General features: G+C 40.8%; 1 protein-coding gene and 1 long non-coding RNA gene across 3 annotated transcripts in view; both read left to right on the plus strand.

Moving 5' to 3' along the window:
* The window catches only part of CHST11 (carbohydrate sulfotransferase 11), a 170,545-nt gene that overhangs the window by 86,913 nt on the left and 64,124 nt on the right, over positions 1-19,508 (plus strand). For both annotated transcript variants that reach the window (XM_083182285.1, XM_083182284.1), the window contains exon 2: positions 4,753-4,838. In XM_083182285.1, the coding sequence (XP_083038411.1) occupies positions 4,753-4,838 (86 nt within the window). The remainder of the gene's footprint in view (positions 1-4,752; positions 4,839-19,508) is intronic.
* On the plus strand, positions 17,595-18,774 carry LOC146074332 (uncharacterized). Its single transcript, XR_014473410.1, has 4 exons — positions 17,595-17,693; positions 17,807-17,945; positions 18,038-18,108; positions 18,572-18,774. It is a non-coding gene; the product is annotated as an uncharacterized LOC146074332 (long non-coding RNA).

Raw genomic sequence — 19,508 nt, forward strand, 5'->3', positions numbered from 1 at the left:
GAACAGCAGGGCTCTAAGAGGTCCAGGGATCAAGCAGGTCTGGCATATGATGATCCCAATACGTCTGATGAGCCTGACGAGGCACAGGTTGCCGAGGATGAGCCTGGTGAAATTAAGGAGGACACTAGAATATTCAATTTTGAGACCGTTGAGATTATTCTAAAGAATATATATAAAACCATGAATTATGAAGATCCGGTAACACCCGTGGAGGGGGCGGATGTATTATTTGAGGATAGGTCGAAAAAGACAAGATCCTTCCCTGTACACCGTGTAATCAAGGATGTCATTAATAAGGAATGGACAAATGTGGAGAAAAAACAGGGCAAGTTGTTCCGAGTCGACCGGATGTATCCCATTAAAGATGATGAGTTTATTAAATGGTGTGGATTGCCAAGAATTGATGCAGCGGTGGCGGAGGTCACATCTCGCACTACCTTACCGTTGGAGGACGGGGCCTCCTTCAAGGATCCAATGGATCGAAGAATGGAGAACTCATTAAGGAAACTACACTTCTCCACAGCTGTATCTTTGAAGGCTGGTGTATCAATGGCATCAGTAGCCAGGGCCCTTAGGGTATGGTGTACCACTCTTCATAATGACATTGAGGAGAAGATCTCCAGACAATATCTATTAAAGAATTTAGATGTGATCCAAAGATCGGTGGAGTTCTTATGCGAGGCCTCATTGGATGTGACAACATTTGCAGCCAGGGCTATGTCAGCGGGAGTAGCCACAAGAAGAGCTCTATGGCTAAGACCCTGGGCTGCTGACTCCAATTCAAAGAACCGTCTAGTATCATTACCTTTTGAAGGAGCATTTCTATTTGGGACCAAATTGGATGCGCTAATTCATAGGCTCACGGGAGGTAAATCCTTGAAATTACCTCAAGATAGGAAAACTCGTTTCCAATACCCTTTAGGCTCTAGACAAGCGTTCAGAGAAGCCAAGTCTTATAGGCCGGGTAGGCCATACAGTCAGAGGGGCTTTTGCCTCTTCTCGTCAGTCCTTTCGTCAAAACTTCCGAAGAGGTGGCAGGCAATGACAGTCAGCAGTTTCCCCCGGTAGGAGCCCGGCTGTTACTATTTGCCAGCATTTGGGGGAATTCAGTTCAGGACATTTGGGTTCGGAACATAGTGTCCGAAGGTTATCTGCTGGAGTTTGCTCAGACACCGATCAAGAATTATTTTATGGAGTCGAGAGATCCAAAATCAAGGTTGGAAGAAAGAGAATTGAAGAAAATCATAGTCAATCTGTTACTAATAAGGGCGATAGAACCGGTTCCATCAGAACAAAGGATGGAGGGGTTTTACTCCAATCTTTTCCTGGTAAGGAAAAATACAGGGGGTTTCAGAACTATAATAGACCTGAGGCGTCTGAATCAATACCTGGAGGTAAGGAAATTCCAAATGGAAACTATGAAGACGATCACAGCAGGAGTAAGAAGAGGGGACTTTATGGTATCCCTAGACTTGAAGGACGCCTACTATCATGTTCCGATCCACAACAGTCACAGGAAATTTCTGAGGTTTTCAATCAAAGGGAAACACTATCAGTTCACGTGCCTCCCCTTCGGGTTAGCCTCATCCCCGAGGGTATTTACGAAAGTGCTAATAACAGTTATAGCGAATCTCAGAAAGAAGGGGATTCTGTTATGGCCCTATTTGGATGATATTTTGATAGCTGCTCCCTCCAAGAAGATTCTAATGGGACAGCTCAAGATAGTCATGGAGTACTTACAGTCGCACGGATGGCTAGTGAACGTAGAAAAGAGCCAGCTGGAGCCAGCACAAAGAATAAAGTTTCTTGGAGTGATGATAGATTCCCTGAGGTTCAACATTTCCCTGTCAGAGGAAAGATGTATGAAGATAAGAGATCTAACAGTCGCCTTGACAGAAAGAAGGGTTGTAGTTCTCAGAGATTGGGTGAGGCTTCTGGGAATGATGTCATCCACGATCGGGATAGTTCCATGGGCTCAATGGAATATGAGGGAATTACAGTGGGCAGTGTTGCCATACCTAAAGAGAAGATGGGCAAAAACAGAGAAGGTGTCAATTCCAGACAAAGCGAGAAAATCTCTGTCATGGTGGAGCAAGCCAACCCTGAGGGACAAGGTGACGTCGTTGCGGGTGCCCAAGTTTGTAGTCATTACAACCGACGCGAGCCAGTCGGGCTGGGGAGCCCATTCCGAAGGAGAGACAGTACAAGGGCTATGGACAAAAGGAGAAAGTCTGAATTCATCCAATTGGCGAGAGGCCGAGGCGGTATGGAGAGCAATCGAGTTCTTTTCTCCAAGAATCAGGAAGTCAGATTTGAGAATCTTCTCGGACAATACCTCAGTCGTGGCCTACCTAAATCATCAGGGGGGTACGAAGAGCAAGTCCCTAATGAATGTAGTTGCGAAGATAGTGTCATGGGCAGAAGAGAATCTGAATTCCCTAACAGCCTTATTCATGCCCGGGAAACAGAATGTGCTGGCAGACTTTCTCAGTCGAAAGCAGATCCTCCCAGGCGAGTGGGAGTTGAATGGAGAGACCTTCAGGGAACTGACCAGCCGGTTCGGAGTTCCGGAAGTAGACCTCATGGCAACACATTTGAACAAAAAGGTAGAGAAATTCTTCTCCAGATATTGGCTACCCCAAACATCAGCAGCAGATGCCTTATCAGTCCAGTGGACGTTCCGGCTAGGGTATGTGTTCCCACCTATTCCATTAATTCACAAAGTGCTAAAGAAAATAATGGAGGATCAGGTAGAGGTGATAATAATCCTTCCTTTCTGGCCTCGGAGATCCTGGTTCGCAACAGTACAGAGATTGGCGATTCTAGGTCCATGGACCCTCCCTCTCAGAACAGATTTGTTAAGACAGGATCAAGTGCTTCACCCGGATCCAGCTACTCTAGCTTTGACGGCTTGGAGATTGAGAGGAACTCCTTGAAGCAGAAAGGTCTCTCAGATCAAGTGGTGGCGATCCTGCTACAAGCAAGGAAGAAAGTTTCTTCGAATATCTACTATAGGGTATGGCGTACCTTTATCAACTGGAGAGGGGTAACTTTACCAATCCAAGAGACATCCACAGCAGAGGTTCTACAGTTCCTGTGTAGAGGGTTCTCCGAGGGTCTGGCCAACTCTACATTAAAAGTGCAGATCTCAGCCTTGAGCGTTCTGGTGGAGAGGAGGTTAGCAGAAGAACAGTTGATTATAAGATTCTGTAACGCAATTAAAAGGATGAGACCTCCAATTAGAGCGCTAGTAGCATCATGGGATCTGAATTTAGTTCTGACGACCTTAATGAAACCTCCATTTGAACCCTTGTCCGAGACTTCGCTGAGATATTTAACATGGAAGACAGTATTCCTAGTTGCCATAACATCGGCAAGAAGAGTCAGTGAACTACAAGCCCTTTGGGCTGAAGAACCTTATTTAAAGATACTTCCAGGAAGAATTGTTTTAAAGACAAATCCACATTTCGTTCCAAAGGTGATTTCTGAATTTCACCTCAATCAGGAAATCTCACTACCTTCATTCTATCCGGACCCACAGAGTGAAGAAGAAGAATTGTTACACAAACTGGACGTGGTAAGATGTATTACCATTTACCTACAAAGAATGGAGGAAGTTAGGCAATCAAGAAGCCTGTTCATCATCCCGGAGGGAGCCAGAAAGGGGCTTACACCTACCAAGCAGACCATCGCTAGATGGTTGAGAGAAGTTATCTCATTTGCATATAAATTGGAAGTAAGAGAAGTTCCGGCAATCATTTCGGCACACTCCACGAGGGCTACGGCGACGTCTTGGGCTCTGAAGGCGAATGCATCAGTCAAGGATCTGTGCGACGCTGCTACTTGGTCCTCAGTTCATACCTTTTTCAAGGCATTATGAGCTAGATGTATCAAGAACTCAATTTGGGGGTCAAGTTTTGCAGAGTGTGTTTAAAAAGTAAAAATCTATAGAACATGCTATTGTGTCCCTCCCTTTCTTATTGGCTTTGGTATTTTCCCAATGTTAAGGCTGCCATGGGATCGTAGAAGAAAATGTCGGATTATACTCACCGATAATTCCTTTTCTTCTTAGAGACCATGGCAGCCATGGTTTGCCCTCCCTTTGTGTTCTTTTTTCCCAGGAATGGAAGGAGACACTCGAAAAGACACCAGGGTCTGGGAGGAGCAGGGATTTATACAGGAAGGGGAGGTCCCTGGGAAAAAAAGTAACCTGTCTAATTACGAGGAGGAGGGATGAAATCCCAATGTTAAGGCTGCCATGGTCTCTAAGAAGAAAAGGAATTATCGGTGAGTATAATCCGACATTATCTAGATCAGTGATGGCTAACCTTGACACTCCAGATGTTGTTGAACTACACATCCCAGCATGCTCTGCTTCAGTTTTGCTTATTTGTCCATGCTTAATCTGATGCAGAGCAATGGGATGTGTAGTTCAACAACAGCCGGAGTGTCAAGGTTAGCCATCACTGATCTAGATAGACTTATATTCTGCTTACCATTACATGTCGTGTGAAATAGCCTGCGGGATCTCCACACAATTTGTTGCTCTAGAAAATAGTATTGTGATGGAGAGTGTTCTTAGGAATGGGAAAGTAATATAGACAACATCTGCTTATATTTTATATCCATTAAATTGCAAATATATATGTGTGGTGGTCTCCTCACAGACCATTTTGCGGTGATATAAATATTTTGGTATAAGATACAGCTTTATATGTGCTATATTGTAAAATGGTCTTTCTGCCTTTCTAGTTATACACAGAAACCCATTTGGGATGGGCATTTGTTGTCGGAAGGGGTCACGCAGTCCGATCCAAGAGCTCTACAGTCCAACACAGGTAGGTTGCAACCTGCTGAATGTCATGTGATAAACTACATGAACTCACAAATGTGTCCTATAATTACATGTAGATCACATGTTCTCAAATTGAGGGCAGATGTATGAAGTCTAGTGAAGTAATAAAGTGGCCAGTGAGAACTCAACATCAAATCAGCCCCTAACTGTCATTTTAACCCATCCTGTAGTTTGACAGTTGGGGGCTGATTGACTGGTGTGTTATCACTGTTCACATTATAAGGTTACCAGGCTTAATACATCTGCCTTGGTCCTTAGGTCCCCATATTTTCAAGGGCACCTGTGGATTTTTAAAATGTGACCATTGGTGATACACAGTGCTAGTTGGGTACTGAGGGAGGAGTTGGAGAATCATTGATGTAGACCATTAGTTGTGTCATTGTATACCACCTGACAGAATATGCGGTCATATATGTAGCTGCTTAGACAGATCTACTAAAGACTAGTGGCAGTTCTCCTATAGTATTGTGCTAGACAGAACTGGTTATTGTGCACAATAAGCCAATTTTCATGATGGGGAACCTGGTCTAACCTTGGTCTATCATGTTTTAAGAGATGATGAATGAAGCCCAAACCAGATGGGAGACTCACTGTTCTGCAGTTCTTTTCTCATGACTGCTAAGGAACGTTAACAATATAAAAATATGGATCTTTGATGTACAGTATAACCGTTTAAGGTCTTGTTAAGGCAATATTTTCATTTTCTAATATTCACAAAATGTCCAGTTTGCTATACACTATATGATAGTTAAATTATATGATTGGTAGTTTGTATAGTGTTACACATATGAGCAGTTATGATCTGGTTGCATCAGATGATTGGATCTTTGGTTACAAAATGCAGTAAACCTACTGATATCTTGCACATGTTATAGTGTGTACATGTGCGGTCATAAATGCTGTCATCACCTTTGAAATCGTTCAGATAGGAACAGAGTAATGTGTACATTTGACAATGTATGTACTCAAGATCACAAAGTGGGTATTCAATTCTGTGCCAGACGTTTCAACAGTTGAAAAATCTGCACTGTTCGCCATTTGTAGGTAGAATTTACATTTGGCACTTATTCAATTGAAGGGCTGATATTTCAACTGTTGAATAATCCAGCACGGTTTAAAAATTGTCTGTATTCGTCTTTTTTTGTGTGCTTTTTCAACAATGCAGTTTTGACTTTTAAAAACAAAGAAACTGCATAGCCAAAACTCATCAAAAAACCGGATGTAATTGAATAGAAAAGTCCATATCTCTCATAGCATAGTTTAGCATTGTAAACTGTTGTACTCTTCTACTTCCAATTAGCCACATGCTTTCCTATTAACAGAATGTTTTGTTTCTGCAGAGGTAGTTGTACAGTAGTGAAATTCTTTATAATAATATATTGTCCTCCTATTTGTGCATTATACATTGGAAGTTATGTTCTGGATACTAAAGCCTATGGCGAAAATGTACCTCACAAATAGGGGGGAATATAATTAACCGAAAACTAAATTGTTTTGAAAAATAAAAATCTCATTATATTCCAAATTTTACTTTTAACAGTTTTTTTTTTATTAAACAAGGGGGGGGGGGGGGGGGTTGTTTTCATCTTTCACCAGAGTGACTGCACAATAATTAAAATACAAAAAGATTTTACGTAAAACTTGTTGAATTGTCTATACTTAAAAATATGGGGTCTAGTGGTACAATTGTGTTTTAGTAGTTCTCTCCTTTTTTTACAGTACAAATGCACCTATTTTATTCTGGTTAAAGTTCACATTGACCCACTTCCCAACAATTCTAATGAGATTGCAAAATGTACCTTCTCCACAGTGTACTCTGCATTTGGAAACTTACCTGTGCAGTAGGTGGTGGGCACTGATCATTTATCATGTTATCTCAAGGGGTTCCAGGTCTGATGGTTAGTACTGGGGTTGTGGGAAAATGGACGTTTTAAACCTGGTGTTACTATACGGTTTAGTTTGTGCCATGCGCTTTAGGAGTTCTCAAGCCACTAGATATTAAATGTGCTAAATCCTGCAGTTTGGACCTAACGGTCATCCAATGTGTGCTGGTTTGCAAACAACATGCAAAATAGTTAGTGATCGCGCTCCATGTATAAATGTGTGGGACCCACATTTCATATTATGCTTATGAGCTATCTTCTTGGGAAAGAGGGATAGAAAGATAGACGCGAGAGGTAGGGTGTCAGAGAAAGAGGGAAGAGAGGGATATGGTTACGAGTAGGAGTTTGAGAATGTTAGGGGAGAGAAAGAGATGGGAGCAAGAGTGTCGGAGCGAATGGGGGAGCGGGGGTGTCTGGGAAAGAACAAGAGAGAGTGTGTCAAGGAGAGAAAGGGGTTAAAGATGGAGTGCAATAGAGGGTGTCTGAGAGAACGAGAGACAGAACCAGTTAGCGAGAGAAGGAGAGGCTGTCTGAGAGCGAGGAAAGAGAGAGGGGAAGCATGGGGAGAAGAGAGATAAAGGAATACAACTAGGGGCAGATAGAGACAAGATGGAGGGGGAGTGAGAGTGGGTTAACAAAGAGGGGGGAAGAGATAGAGAGAGGATATATTGGGGGAAGGGGAGAGAGCGCTTTCCTGCAGCACAGCCCATCTCGGGACCCCTGTGTCTCTTCCCCCAGGCATTCAGGCACCCCAACTGCGGTGCAGCTCCAGGATTGGCCACCCTAATCATAATTATATAATATACAACTATAGAATTCAAAATAAAAAGAATCCCAGAGGACCCCCTCACCTCCGGCCCCCAGCCTCTCCTCCTCTGTGGCTGTGCAGTAGCACAGCGCATCCCAGAGGACCCCCTCACCACGGGCCCCCAGCCTCTCCTCCTCTGTGGCTGTGCAGTAGCACAGCGCATCCCAGAGGACCCCTGCGCTGCAGGGCTATCCTGCTCTCCAGCACAGCGCATCCCCTGGGACCCATTAGTGAGTCCCCAGCCCTTAATACACGAGGGTATGTTAGCAAATATGCGCTACCGCAGGTTTTTTTCCCTTGCGTATTTAGGGCTAAATACCTGCTGTGGCGCATATATTTGTTAACACTGAGTTCCTAATTAAATTCCCCTGTTTCTTTTTATTTTGAGTTCTGCAGTTGTACAGTATATTCCATACGTGTGATTAGGTTGGCCAGTCAGAGGGCATTTTTTTTATTTTTTTTCAATTCTGGGATTAAAAAATGCTCAATCCCGGGAGCTCGTCAATGTAATTACAATCTGTAATCCCCCCACCACCAAACAGGCCGTCCTACAATCTGTAATCCCCCCCCACCACCAAACAGGCCAAGCCTTACATGAGGCTGGTCAGTGGTGGCAGCGGGACCCAGAGCGGTGCGGTGTGACCTCTGGCATCACATCACACTGCGCAAAGCCAGGGTCAGGAGCAGCCGTGCTGTGTGTGTGTGTGAGCAGGTGCCCAGCTCTGCCTGGCATTAGATTGCACAGGCTTATATCAGAATCCCGGAGATTTTAGGGCCAAATTTAGGGATCCTGACTACCCCAGAATTGTTCACCTTACTTGTAATTGTTTTTTCCTACTGTGGAAGAAAAGCTGCTGCTATTAGAGCTGATGTGTAGTCTCATTTACAGTTATCCATTAGCACTTAATTAGTTTAGCCTTACTTATCTGTTATAAGAGAATGACACCATACACCAAATGAAACATTTATTTCCTTGACACATGCCTTTCACATATTCTCAGTAGAATGACTGCACTGTGCTTCCGACATAATTGTATCCTAACAAAGTTTCTTAGTTTCTATGTATCTACTTCTTTTTAAGATATGTGATTTTGGGTGGGTGTTTAGCACTCTCCACTTTACCGCTTTTTGAAGCTTGATACATCTGGCCCTCAGAAATAAAGAGCCTCTTGACAGGAGGGAGGGGGTGGGAGTTCTCTGACTCTGACCAGTAAATGGAGCCATAGGTGAGAGATTTAATGTCAGTCAGACTATACAGTCAGTGATATACTTGTATCAATACATTGGAAAGAAGTCACTGACTTGTGAATATATATATATACAGTAAATGCATACATTTAATTTCCTACCCTGCTTTGTCCCATACTGTACCTCAAACCTGGAACAGGCAAAGAAAGTCTGTGAAGGGGTGCCGGACGGGGTCCCGACAGTCATTAACCCGAAGTCGGGATCCCGACTGTTAAAACACAGACGGTCGGGTTCCCGACGGCCGTCGGCTATTTTCCCTCCCCATAAAGGGGCTTTCTTGCGCTGGCCACGCTGTCTGAGACCAGGCAGTCGGGATCCCAACATCGGGATAATGACTGTCGGGATTCCAACTGTCGGTGAATCATACCACACCCATGTGAAGATGGGCAGCCGCTCATCTGTGCTGAGGGTACACTGGGGCAGATCAGAATGATGTGATGAGATTCACAGTGCTGGAGGGTTACACTGCAACCCTCAGTCAGCATGGATGCTCCAGGCGGGGAGGGCAATGGCAGTCAAGACCACCAACACTTCCTGCTCTATCTGTGTGAGAGGTGTAATGCTGGGGCTGTCATGCTAGAAGGGGGGTGGCATGTTGTACAGATAAATGTCCCTATCTCTATGCAGTGCTGGTGTTTGTGTCTCGGCTGTATCTAGGCATCCTGGGGGGGTCCTCTGCCAGTGGCACTGTTGTTGCTGTATCGTCCAGTCAAAGACATTGATTATCTTGGAGTACCGCTCTTTTCCCAGAGAGTGTGGTATACTTGAATTCATACTTTGATGTGGTGAGGGATGGTGGTAAAGAACACTTAACCATGGGACTAGTACTGTATATGTATAGACCCGAAATTACCAGCCAGTCCACTTCTGACATTTTACAGGCCATGTTTGAGTACCAACCAATTAAGTGCTTGATTGGATGGTACTTTCTTTCTTCACTTTATCGCTCTCTGAAGTTTAATACATCTCCCACAGAATGCTACTACAGCTTTTGGCTTTTCTTTTTTCCCAAATATTTGCATACCATCCAAAGTGAATGGCTTTAAGGCAGTTTAACTGGACTTAATCATTGAGCCCAATGGCAGCAGGTTGCAAGAGTTAATCCCCCATCACTGGCAAATAGACAGACTTTCCTGTGTAAATCCCTGAATCTTCTAGATTTCACAAATCTCTTTATCCTACACCTCACTTTAAGGCAGTCATAAAGGAGCCTATACTCTACTCCGATTTGGGCTGATTTCACCTGATCCCGATCCAAATCATAGGTGTTTAAAGCCCCCCCTCAGGTCTGAAACGCACGCGACCTGAGTGGGACTTCGAACACTGCTGCCCCTTTGACCTCCAACAAAGGATCTGAGACTGACCCTTGTTGTACTCCAACTGATAGAAGTAGCGATGAGGAGGTGGATTTGGAGAAACAACACACGATAAGGTACTTCTGGTGAAAACCAAGAATAAACGGTGTTCTTTGTGGAGATTTAGATGAGAAGGGATTGGTCTGCAGTGGCAAAAGCCCCAGAGAGATCTGGAAAACTAGGTAGTGAGTAATGGTCTTTAAGGGGGGGTTTCAATCCCTGCCGATTATTTCCGAAAGTCAGTTTTCACCTATAATAGATCGGATTCACTTTCAAACTATTCAATGTTTTTCTTTTTAAGTGAATCCAGTAAGTTGTGTGAGGGAAGTAGCTTGGAGGGGCATGGGAGCAGAGAAATGGAACGTTAGTTTGAGAGTATTGAATTTGCACTATTGACTTACATACGAGAGAGTGGTGTTGTTAATTTAGAGTGCCATGGTTGACATCTAAAGCCCCATACACGGGGGGATGCTGGTCGCTGTGCTGAGCGACTGGCTTAAGCATGATCACTCACCACATATTGCCGTACACCCGTGATGCATACTGCAATGTGTGCTGAGCGATCTGTGCAAAGCGATGCGGTCTTTCCCTGTGTCCGATGGCAACGCGGGGGACTGTGCATCGCTATCGCCCGGAGCTATACACATGGAATGATCAGTGCTTCGTTTCTAAGCTATCTAGTCAGATCGCTTAGAAATGGGGCTGAAATTGCCTTGTGTATGCCCCTTAACTCTACAATTAGTATAATGGGTAGCTGGAGCCGCATAATTGAGAACTAGACCTAGAGTCTGATTTGTGTTTGAATCTCAGGAGGTGTATGTAGAAATAGTGGGTTTGAGTACGCTTGGAAGACTTCAGTTACATTGAGGGGTAGATTTATTAAGCTTGGTGAAGTAATAAAGTGTCCGGTCTTTATCACCGGCCAATCAGCTCCTACCTGTCATTTTTTCAAACCAAGCCTGTAACTTCACAGTTAGGAGCTGATTGGCTGGTGATAAAGTACCAGCCACATTATCACTTCACCGAGCTTAATAAATCTGCCCCTGAGTTTCAAATAATGGATGAGAGTCCAGGTGTTGTGATCTGAGAGAGGGAAATTAGTGAATTCAGAAACTGAGCATAGTCTGGTGACTACAAGATCAAGGCTATCTATCCTACTGATGGATAGATGAGTCAGTACATTGGCGGAGGCAGACTGAGGAGATTAGAGAGAGTAGTTTGGAGGCATGAGTAGATTGTGGACTATCAATAAAGATATCAAAATCAGCCGTAATGATGATGGCGATGTCAAAGGATAAGAAGTTAGGTACCCAAACAGACAAATGTTTCACAAATGATTCGGGTTATCCAGGTGGGCGGTAAAATCCTGTTATACATAAATTAACACTAAATCATGCTGCGGTGGAAGGTGCTTACAGTACGTCATGTGACATCTGTGGAAATGTACATTGACGTTGGAAAAATCTTTTTATATTTACAGAAATGTTTTCTGCTAATTGTTTATTTTTTATGTAAATTTGCTTCCTGTTCCCATTACATTAGCAATTAAATGCTTTTACTTTTATTTTACTAATTATTATTTAGAAAATTATACACTAACTTATTAGCTTTTGGTTGTGATTATTTTCATTTAGGTTAGTGTAATTACCATATATACTTGAGTATAAGCCTACTTTTTCAGAACCTTTTTTATGCTGAAAAAGCCCCCCTCGGCTTATACTCGAGTGAGGGTTCCACTTGAGTCAAAAAGTTTTCCCAGTTTTTTGTTGTAAAATTTGGTGCCTCGGGTTATATTCGGGTCGACTTATACTCGAGTATATACGGTAGTATTGAAGATGTAGCTATTCACAGCTGGACATCTTTTCGGTTTAATGGTGACCTTGTTTTATATCCTGGAGAGTATGGTCCTAGGAATTAACACTTTCTGTTATAGCCATTGTATTGTACTCTATAAAAATATTCTACAGCCGTCACTGTTACAAGACCGCACATAATAGATGTGAATTATAGGATGAGTCAAGTTCGTGAAAGTTCAGTAAAAGGAACTAATTTGTGTCTTTTACGGTTTGTCCCTCCTATTATATTCTATTTATACTGGATATTACAAAACCATCCCAGCTTTACAGAGCACTTCAAATACCCTTTTAAATTAGAGCATGCCCTTTCCACACCACCATCTATGCTTTTTATCTGGCAAACACCGCTTATTACTTTTTTAGACAGCTTATTTACAGCGTATTACTTTTTTATGCAATTGTTTTCAACCAGCAGTAAATAGGCAGATCAGCTGCTGTAGTGTGGGTACACTTGGAGATTTTTTATTTACCTGTTCAGGTTGTTTGTACTATCATTAGCAGCAAGTGAAGCCAAGTTTTTACATGTGGACCACACACGAAATCAACATCAGCAACACGTTACATCACTCCCCATCATGGCAACCATGAAATAATATTTTGTATTGTATATTTTTGGGTAGTGTTTTACACATAATTGTACACATAGGGAATAAAGGATATTTTGTTGGCATGTCCTAATGACAATCTGCAGCCTATGTGTAGTCTAAATTCGTGTATGAGTGTCACCAAACCGTGAATACAGAATAAAAAATATAAAACTTTGAATAAAGACCATCAAAAGTGCTAGGAGCAACTCAAGATATCACATTATGTAAAATATACTGTACATTATTCATTAAAATATTTTGAACCAAAAAATTATTGGCAGGTACAGCACAGAGGACCAGAAAAGATAGCTTTTGACATGTGAGTTAGGCTACGCATTTTTCATCACCTTTTAAGTTTCCCTAAATAATACACTTGTATAATTTTTAAACAATACTGCACATTGTATGTTTATTATTTTATATTTCATAATACACAAGAAATTATGGACTAAAAATCTACTTTGGAAGAATCAACCAACTCTTCAATTGCAAAAATCAATTATTCAGCACTTAAAGGAGAGTACAGGTTTGAGTATCCCTTATCCAAAATGCTCGGAACCAGGAGAATTTTGGATAACGGATTATTCCGTATTTCGAAATATTTTAATATTTCAGTGATGTATTTTAAAGTATCTTGCATTTATGCTGTATAAACACATAAAATACACACATATTTTATTACCGCATAAAATAGGGTACTTGTTTCCTAGCACGGCGCCCATCGCATACCATACTTATTGGTATGCGATGCGATGTTCATGTTAAAGGAGTGCTTGTACAATGAAATATCGCATAACATTGCATGCCAGCAATGGGTGCTTACAATGTTAAATGCACCCCATTGTCAACGCCAACCCGAAGCGTGGCGGGTCCAGCGTTACGCGTCGTCCGGCCTTTTCATACTCCCACTATCCATGTTGGCGTGGAGTTGATTTTAGATAGTGTGGCGAGCGCACCGAGCCCGAAGCGTGGCGAGCCGACGCGGAATACGAGCCCGAAACGTGGCGAGGGGACGCAGAATACATGTCAAGTAATCAGTGTTCCCCTGGCGGGGCTCGCTGCGCTCACCTCTCTTCGGGCTTGGTGGCTCACTGCGCTCACCTCTCTTCGGGCTTGGTGGCTCACTGCGCTTGCTACACTATCTAAAATCAACTCCATGCCGATGTGGATAGTGGGGGTATGAAAAGGTCGGAGGACGCATACCGCCGCCCCTCGCGGTCTCACTGTGCTCGCCACGCTTCGGGTTGGCGTTGATAGTGGGGGTGGCGTTGCCAATGGGGTTGCATTTAACATTGAAAGCACCCACCAGGGTGCTTGTACAATTAAAAATCTGATTGCATCGCATGCCGCTATATTGCATGTGATGCGATTGTATAAGATGTACTATCTCAGATATTTGAATGCCAAGCGATCATATATTGCCAGTTACATATCATATTCTCAGTAGTGCTGTTATATATGTCCCCAGTGAGTTTTTATTTAAAAAAACTTTCTGGAATTTATGGTTTTCGGAATAATTTGCATAACGGATATTCGAATACGGGATACTCGACCTGTATCACTATTTTTTCTGTCCACAATATTTGAATGAATAAGGATTGTTTCTATAATGTGATAACTTGAGTTGTTCCTAGGGCCCTTGATTGTCTTTATTTTGTGTGTTTGTATATGTGTGTGTATATATGTATATGTGTGTGTGTATATGTGTGTGTATGTATGTATATATATATATATCCCTTGATAAAGTCAGAAGGACGAAACGCATTGGGAGACACTCTAGCCCTCCTGCCTCATCTAAAGATAAGCACTTTATTTGTTTTTTGCACCTTGAATATACTCATTAGATTCTTTTTATTCTGAGAGCCTCATCTCTGTTTTTTAGGATAGGAGCCTCTTTAATTGTCTGTTTTTTATTTTTCTATTTTTTACTGTCTAAATAAATTTACCTATATTTTTATCTACATATAGTGACTTTCTGGCATATTTATATATATTTTTTCATTGCTATTTATAGTGTATTAAACCACATATAGTGGTTCCAGGCCCTTTCTTAAACACCAGCATACATTGTTTTAATAAGTGCAGATTGCACTATTTATATTATATATTTAAAGAGCAATTAGTCACCGCATCCTCATCTATTGAACACATATATATATATATATATATATATATATATATATATAAAAGAAAGGGTTTTTGACTCTGAGTTGCGCTGGGTTGTGTGTGCAGCACCACCAAAATTCCTCCTGTTAGTGAGGAACGGTGTAGTAATCAGGGAAGTGGGGGGTGATTGGGGTGCGCTACCTAGTATAGAAACTGAAACATTTCTGAAATAGTGTTCTTGTATTTGAGGATGTTCCCAATGAATAAGCTCAGTCCATCTCTGGGAAAATAGTTCTTTTATTGGTGAAGAAACCCGACGCGTTTCGTCTCTAAGACTTCATCAGGGGTAAGAACCAATGGGTGAGTGGATTTTGTGTGGCTGGTCCTATTTGAAGTTTCTGCTGATCACAGCTGATGCAAATAAAATAAATATCACCAAGTCCTTCTTGATGGGGCTCAATTAAATGGAAATTTCTGAGTTGAGAGTCTAGTGTAGGTTCTTATCAAGAACAATATCAGGACGCTCTCTCTGCAGTATCCTCCTCGCTCTGCATTCAAAATGAGAATGAGTTATATATATACATACGTTTTTTTACAACATGTATTTGTAAATTCTCCAGATTTTTTTGTTGTTATTCCATCTCAGTTTCATCATACCTTTAAAAACGGCAAGGAGTACAAAATCACTGAAGCTGTCACCTGCAACTCTGATCACATAGTGTACAAAATCACCTGCAGCTGCAACTTGGTCTATATAGGCAAGACTATAAGACAAGCTAAGCTACACATACAAGAACACATGAGAAACATTAGAAACAAAATGAGGGTCCACAGCCTACCTAAACACTACCTTGAGAAACACAACTCAGTTGTGACTAAAGATAATTTCAGCTTCACCATTATTGAGCAGGTTCCTGTCAATCCAAGAGGGGGAAATAGGGACCAGGAACTAATAAAGAAGGAGAGTTTTTGGATATACACTCTTGACTCCCTTAGCCTAAAGGGCCTGAATGAAGGAGTTGATATAGTAGCATTTTTATAGATCTACCCACACCCGCTCATTCTCTTTCCATCTGCTTACACCTAAATTAATCTCTTCTTCTGGTGGCTCATCTCATTCTTTAGAAACTCAATTATTGATTATACCAGTGTTATCTGTGAAATCATGATGTAAAATGTTGATATCTTGTGTGATCTCGATGTAAATGTGACAGTGATCTGATGACCCAAAGTGGGGTCTTACCACATAAATGAAATCTGTTAGTATATACACCATAGGAATGATGGAATTTAAATTGAAATCTATAGTAATGGAAGTAAGTCCTACCACCTTATCCAAGACACAGTAAAAATAACAATTTAATAAAACTAATTAAGTTAATGTACCCCATATAAATATATATATAAATTGTTCAAATCAGCCTTTTCACGTGCACGTATGTACACCATTCTAAACTTAGAAACGTAGGGAAAATAAAGTGGTTAGCTATAACATTCAATATATAATTATTTATATATTCACTTATTTTTTATTCAATTATTTTTTTCTTATATTATTAATAATCATGTAATACATAAAGTTAATATTCATCATCAGCATGTTAATAAAGGATGCACAAACACGGTTATAATATGTAAGTTGGAGAATACACACCTGTAAAATATAATATAAATACACCAATGGTCCACTGTATACTTTCACTGGAACACGGTAATATAATTTTACTTTAGTATTCCCCTATTTTTTATTTATTTATTTCTCCTTTATTATTAATAATTGTGAAATACATAAAATTAACATCAATATCCACCATCAGAAAGAAAATAAAGGATACATAATTAGGGTCATTATGTGTGGTTTAGAGATTTTACATATATAGAGCATTAATACACCAAGTTCCACACATACATATAGTGGAACATGGAACTTAGTTCAGTGGAACGCACGGCCAATATGGGACAATAGAAGCCTGTTTTCAAACTGTAGTTCCGCCCTATGTTTAAAGCAGTACGGGCAGGTTATTCGGAGATAGAAGCGAGGAAGCCATTAAAGGTGAGACCAGCTGACTCCCTTCCGCCATACTATAGTAAGGGCATCGGCGCTTTAGACAGACGGAACGTCATTTCCGCTTTCATCACATCCGGTTACGGAAAGCCCCGGAGCGAGTAATTGTAAGTAAGAATTATATGGGCAGTATATATGGGCTATTCTACCTGGCCGAAAGTGCGGAGGTTCCACATAGGAAGGTATTTTGCTATACAGGTCCAGTCCTTTTTTCTACACATCAACTGAAATAAAACAAAATGGCCGCCATTTGGAACGCACGGCGCGTTCGCCTTGCGTTCCACTGCCCAATTAGGTTCATTTAGTTAGTATGAACCTATATGAAACAAAATATTGTATTCATAAGGTACAGGAACAAAACCCAATATCCAATATGTACATTTAGTCACTCCAGCATAGCTAAAAGCATATATATATATATATATATATATATATATATATATATATATATATATATATATATATATATATATATATATATATATAGGCTCAATTGAATTCTCAGGCAATTGCACATACAGGAAATGAGGTAATCCTCTGAATCCCTATATATAGCCATCTGAGCACACTGGTCTCCATTCAGTGGGGGTTATTCTAGTTCACTCTTTCTGACAAATTCCTTCTTAGATGGACAAAACCATGTGCACTGCAGGGGGCAGATGTAACATATGCAGAGAGAGTTAGATTTGGGAGAGTTATTTTGTTTCTGTGCAGGGTAAATACTGGCTGATTTATTTTTACACTGCAATATAGATCTCACTTTGAAGTAAACCCCACCCAAATCTAATTCTCTCTGCACATGTCACATCTGCTCCACTTGCAGTGCACATGGTTTTGTCCATCTAAGAAGGATTTTGTCAGAAAGAGTGAACTAGAATAACCCCCAGTGTTTGGATTCCAGAGAGCACACATCCGGTTGTCCTGATTCATGTAAGTGTAATTCCTCACTCTATTGGTTTTTAATCACTGTCACATATAAAAGACATGTATGTACTTTGAAGTATATTGAAAGCTACCCCATTTCGGCTTCCCTTATTTTTTAGATGGGCCAATATTGTTGTGAAAAAAATCTCTTTGAGATCTTATTTGGTTTGGGGCAGATTCTAACCCCCATTTACCGGGTCCTAAAGATCAAATGTGGTCCGATCACCACTGTCGGTTCAAATAAACTTTTGGCAATATGTAAGTAAAATACAATTTTGTTCTCACCATAAGGACATGTATTCACTCCAAATATAGGAGTTCTCAACACATCATTATATATCTCTCCCCAGATATGTGTTTTAATGATTTGTATTGTTGACGTCATCCGGAAAGTGTATATGATACTTTATCTCATACAAAGGTATATATATATTTCTATGAAAAATTCCCTTTTCCCTTCGGTGGGGCCCTCACTCTTCTTTCCATCAAGTGAATCATACTCATCTATTTCTGAAAGTATCTCCATCTTGTAATAATTTTGTAAATGCTGTTAATGGTATATTAATTCACTGTAATCAGGAATAATATGGTCCTATTGTAAGTTAACGTTCATAACGTTCACAATTTATATGCTCACCAATACCTATTGACCTCAATTTCATGGATTAGTTTATAAGTCATAGTGGGCTTTAGATTAAAATTGGTACACTATCTTCATGAAGTTATCTCAAATTTCAATCATGTCATGTTACCCCATTATCATTTCTCTCTCTCATCCTCCTCTCCTCATCTTATTCTTCATCGGTTCATATGTTGTTTTTAATTATGTACAGATAAACTCTCCCTTTCATTTCCATTTATAAATGTTTGTATTGAATTTACAGTGCCATTTGGTTGTCAAAAAAACGTTGCTTGTAAGCCCCTGATGAAGTCACCTTTCTGACGATACGTGTTGGGCATGCTTCACCAATGGAATAACAACAAAGAAATCTGGAGAATTAACAAATACATGTTGTAAAAAAACGTTTGTGTTTTATATGCTGCCCAAGAGGCACCTTTATATTAAATTGTATTGTGTTTTTACAAATTGTGTATTAATTTCTGGTAGCGCACTCTGGACCTCTATATTCTTTATCTCTAAACCTACCTGGGTCCTGTCTAACACGGGATCCTCAGAGTTGCTGCAACCTCACTGTTGTGTGCGGTTTGGGTTTTCTTTGTCATATATATATGTGTGTGTGTGTGTGTGTGTGTGTGTGTGTGTGTGTGTGGAATAGTATAAAGACGGCCATAAAATTACTTTTTTCAATTTATTTGCTCTGTAACTTTATTTTTATGTGCACATACATATTCCTGTGTTATCCAGGCAACACGACCACATTTACCACTAATGACACTGGTCTTAAAACCAATTACGATACTCTTGGTGAAAAGTACAGTATTAACATATCAATGTATACCAAAAAAGCCACAAAACAGACACAATATACAGTACCTGTGTTTGACCTTGGTACAGCTTGTGAGGTAAAAGCCAGAGTGTGTTTTGTACCCAATTATGTTCAGGGGTTAAGTACAAGCAACCTCGCCATTTTGGAAATGAAATATTGCCAATTGTGGATGTGATATAGCATTATAGAGCACTGATCACATTTTTTTTTTTTTTTAAATATAGAGTAGGTTTCATATTCAGGCTGGGAAAGATAAGGCTGCGGATATTGGTGTTAGAGTGCACTTCAAAAAAATGTAGTTATGTGATGTATTCTATGTTAAGTAGCTGAAATAATGACACATTGCACATGGGCTCCCCATATCCCCACAACT

This window comes from Crinia signifera, chromosome 4, assembly GCF_055691185.1.
Source record: "Crinia signifera chromosome 4, ASM5569118v1, whole genome shotgun sequence".
In the NCBI taxonomy this organism is placed as follows: Eukaryota; Metazoa; Chordata; class Amphibia; order Anura; family Myobatrachidae; genus Crinia; species Crinia signifera.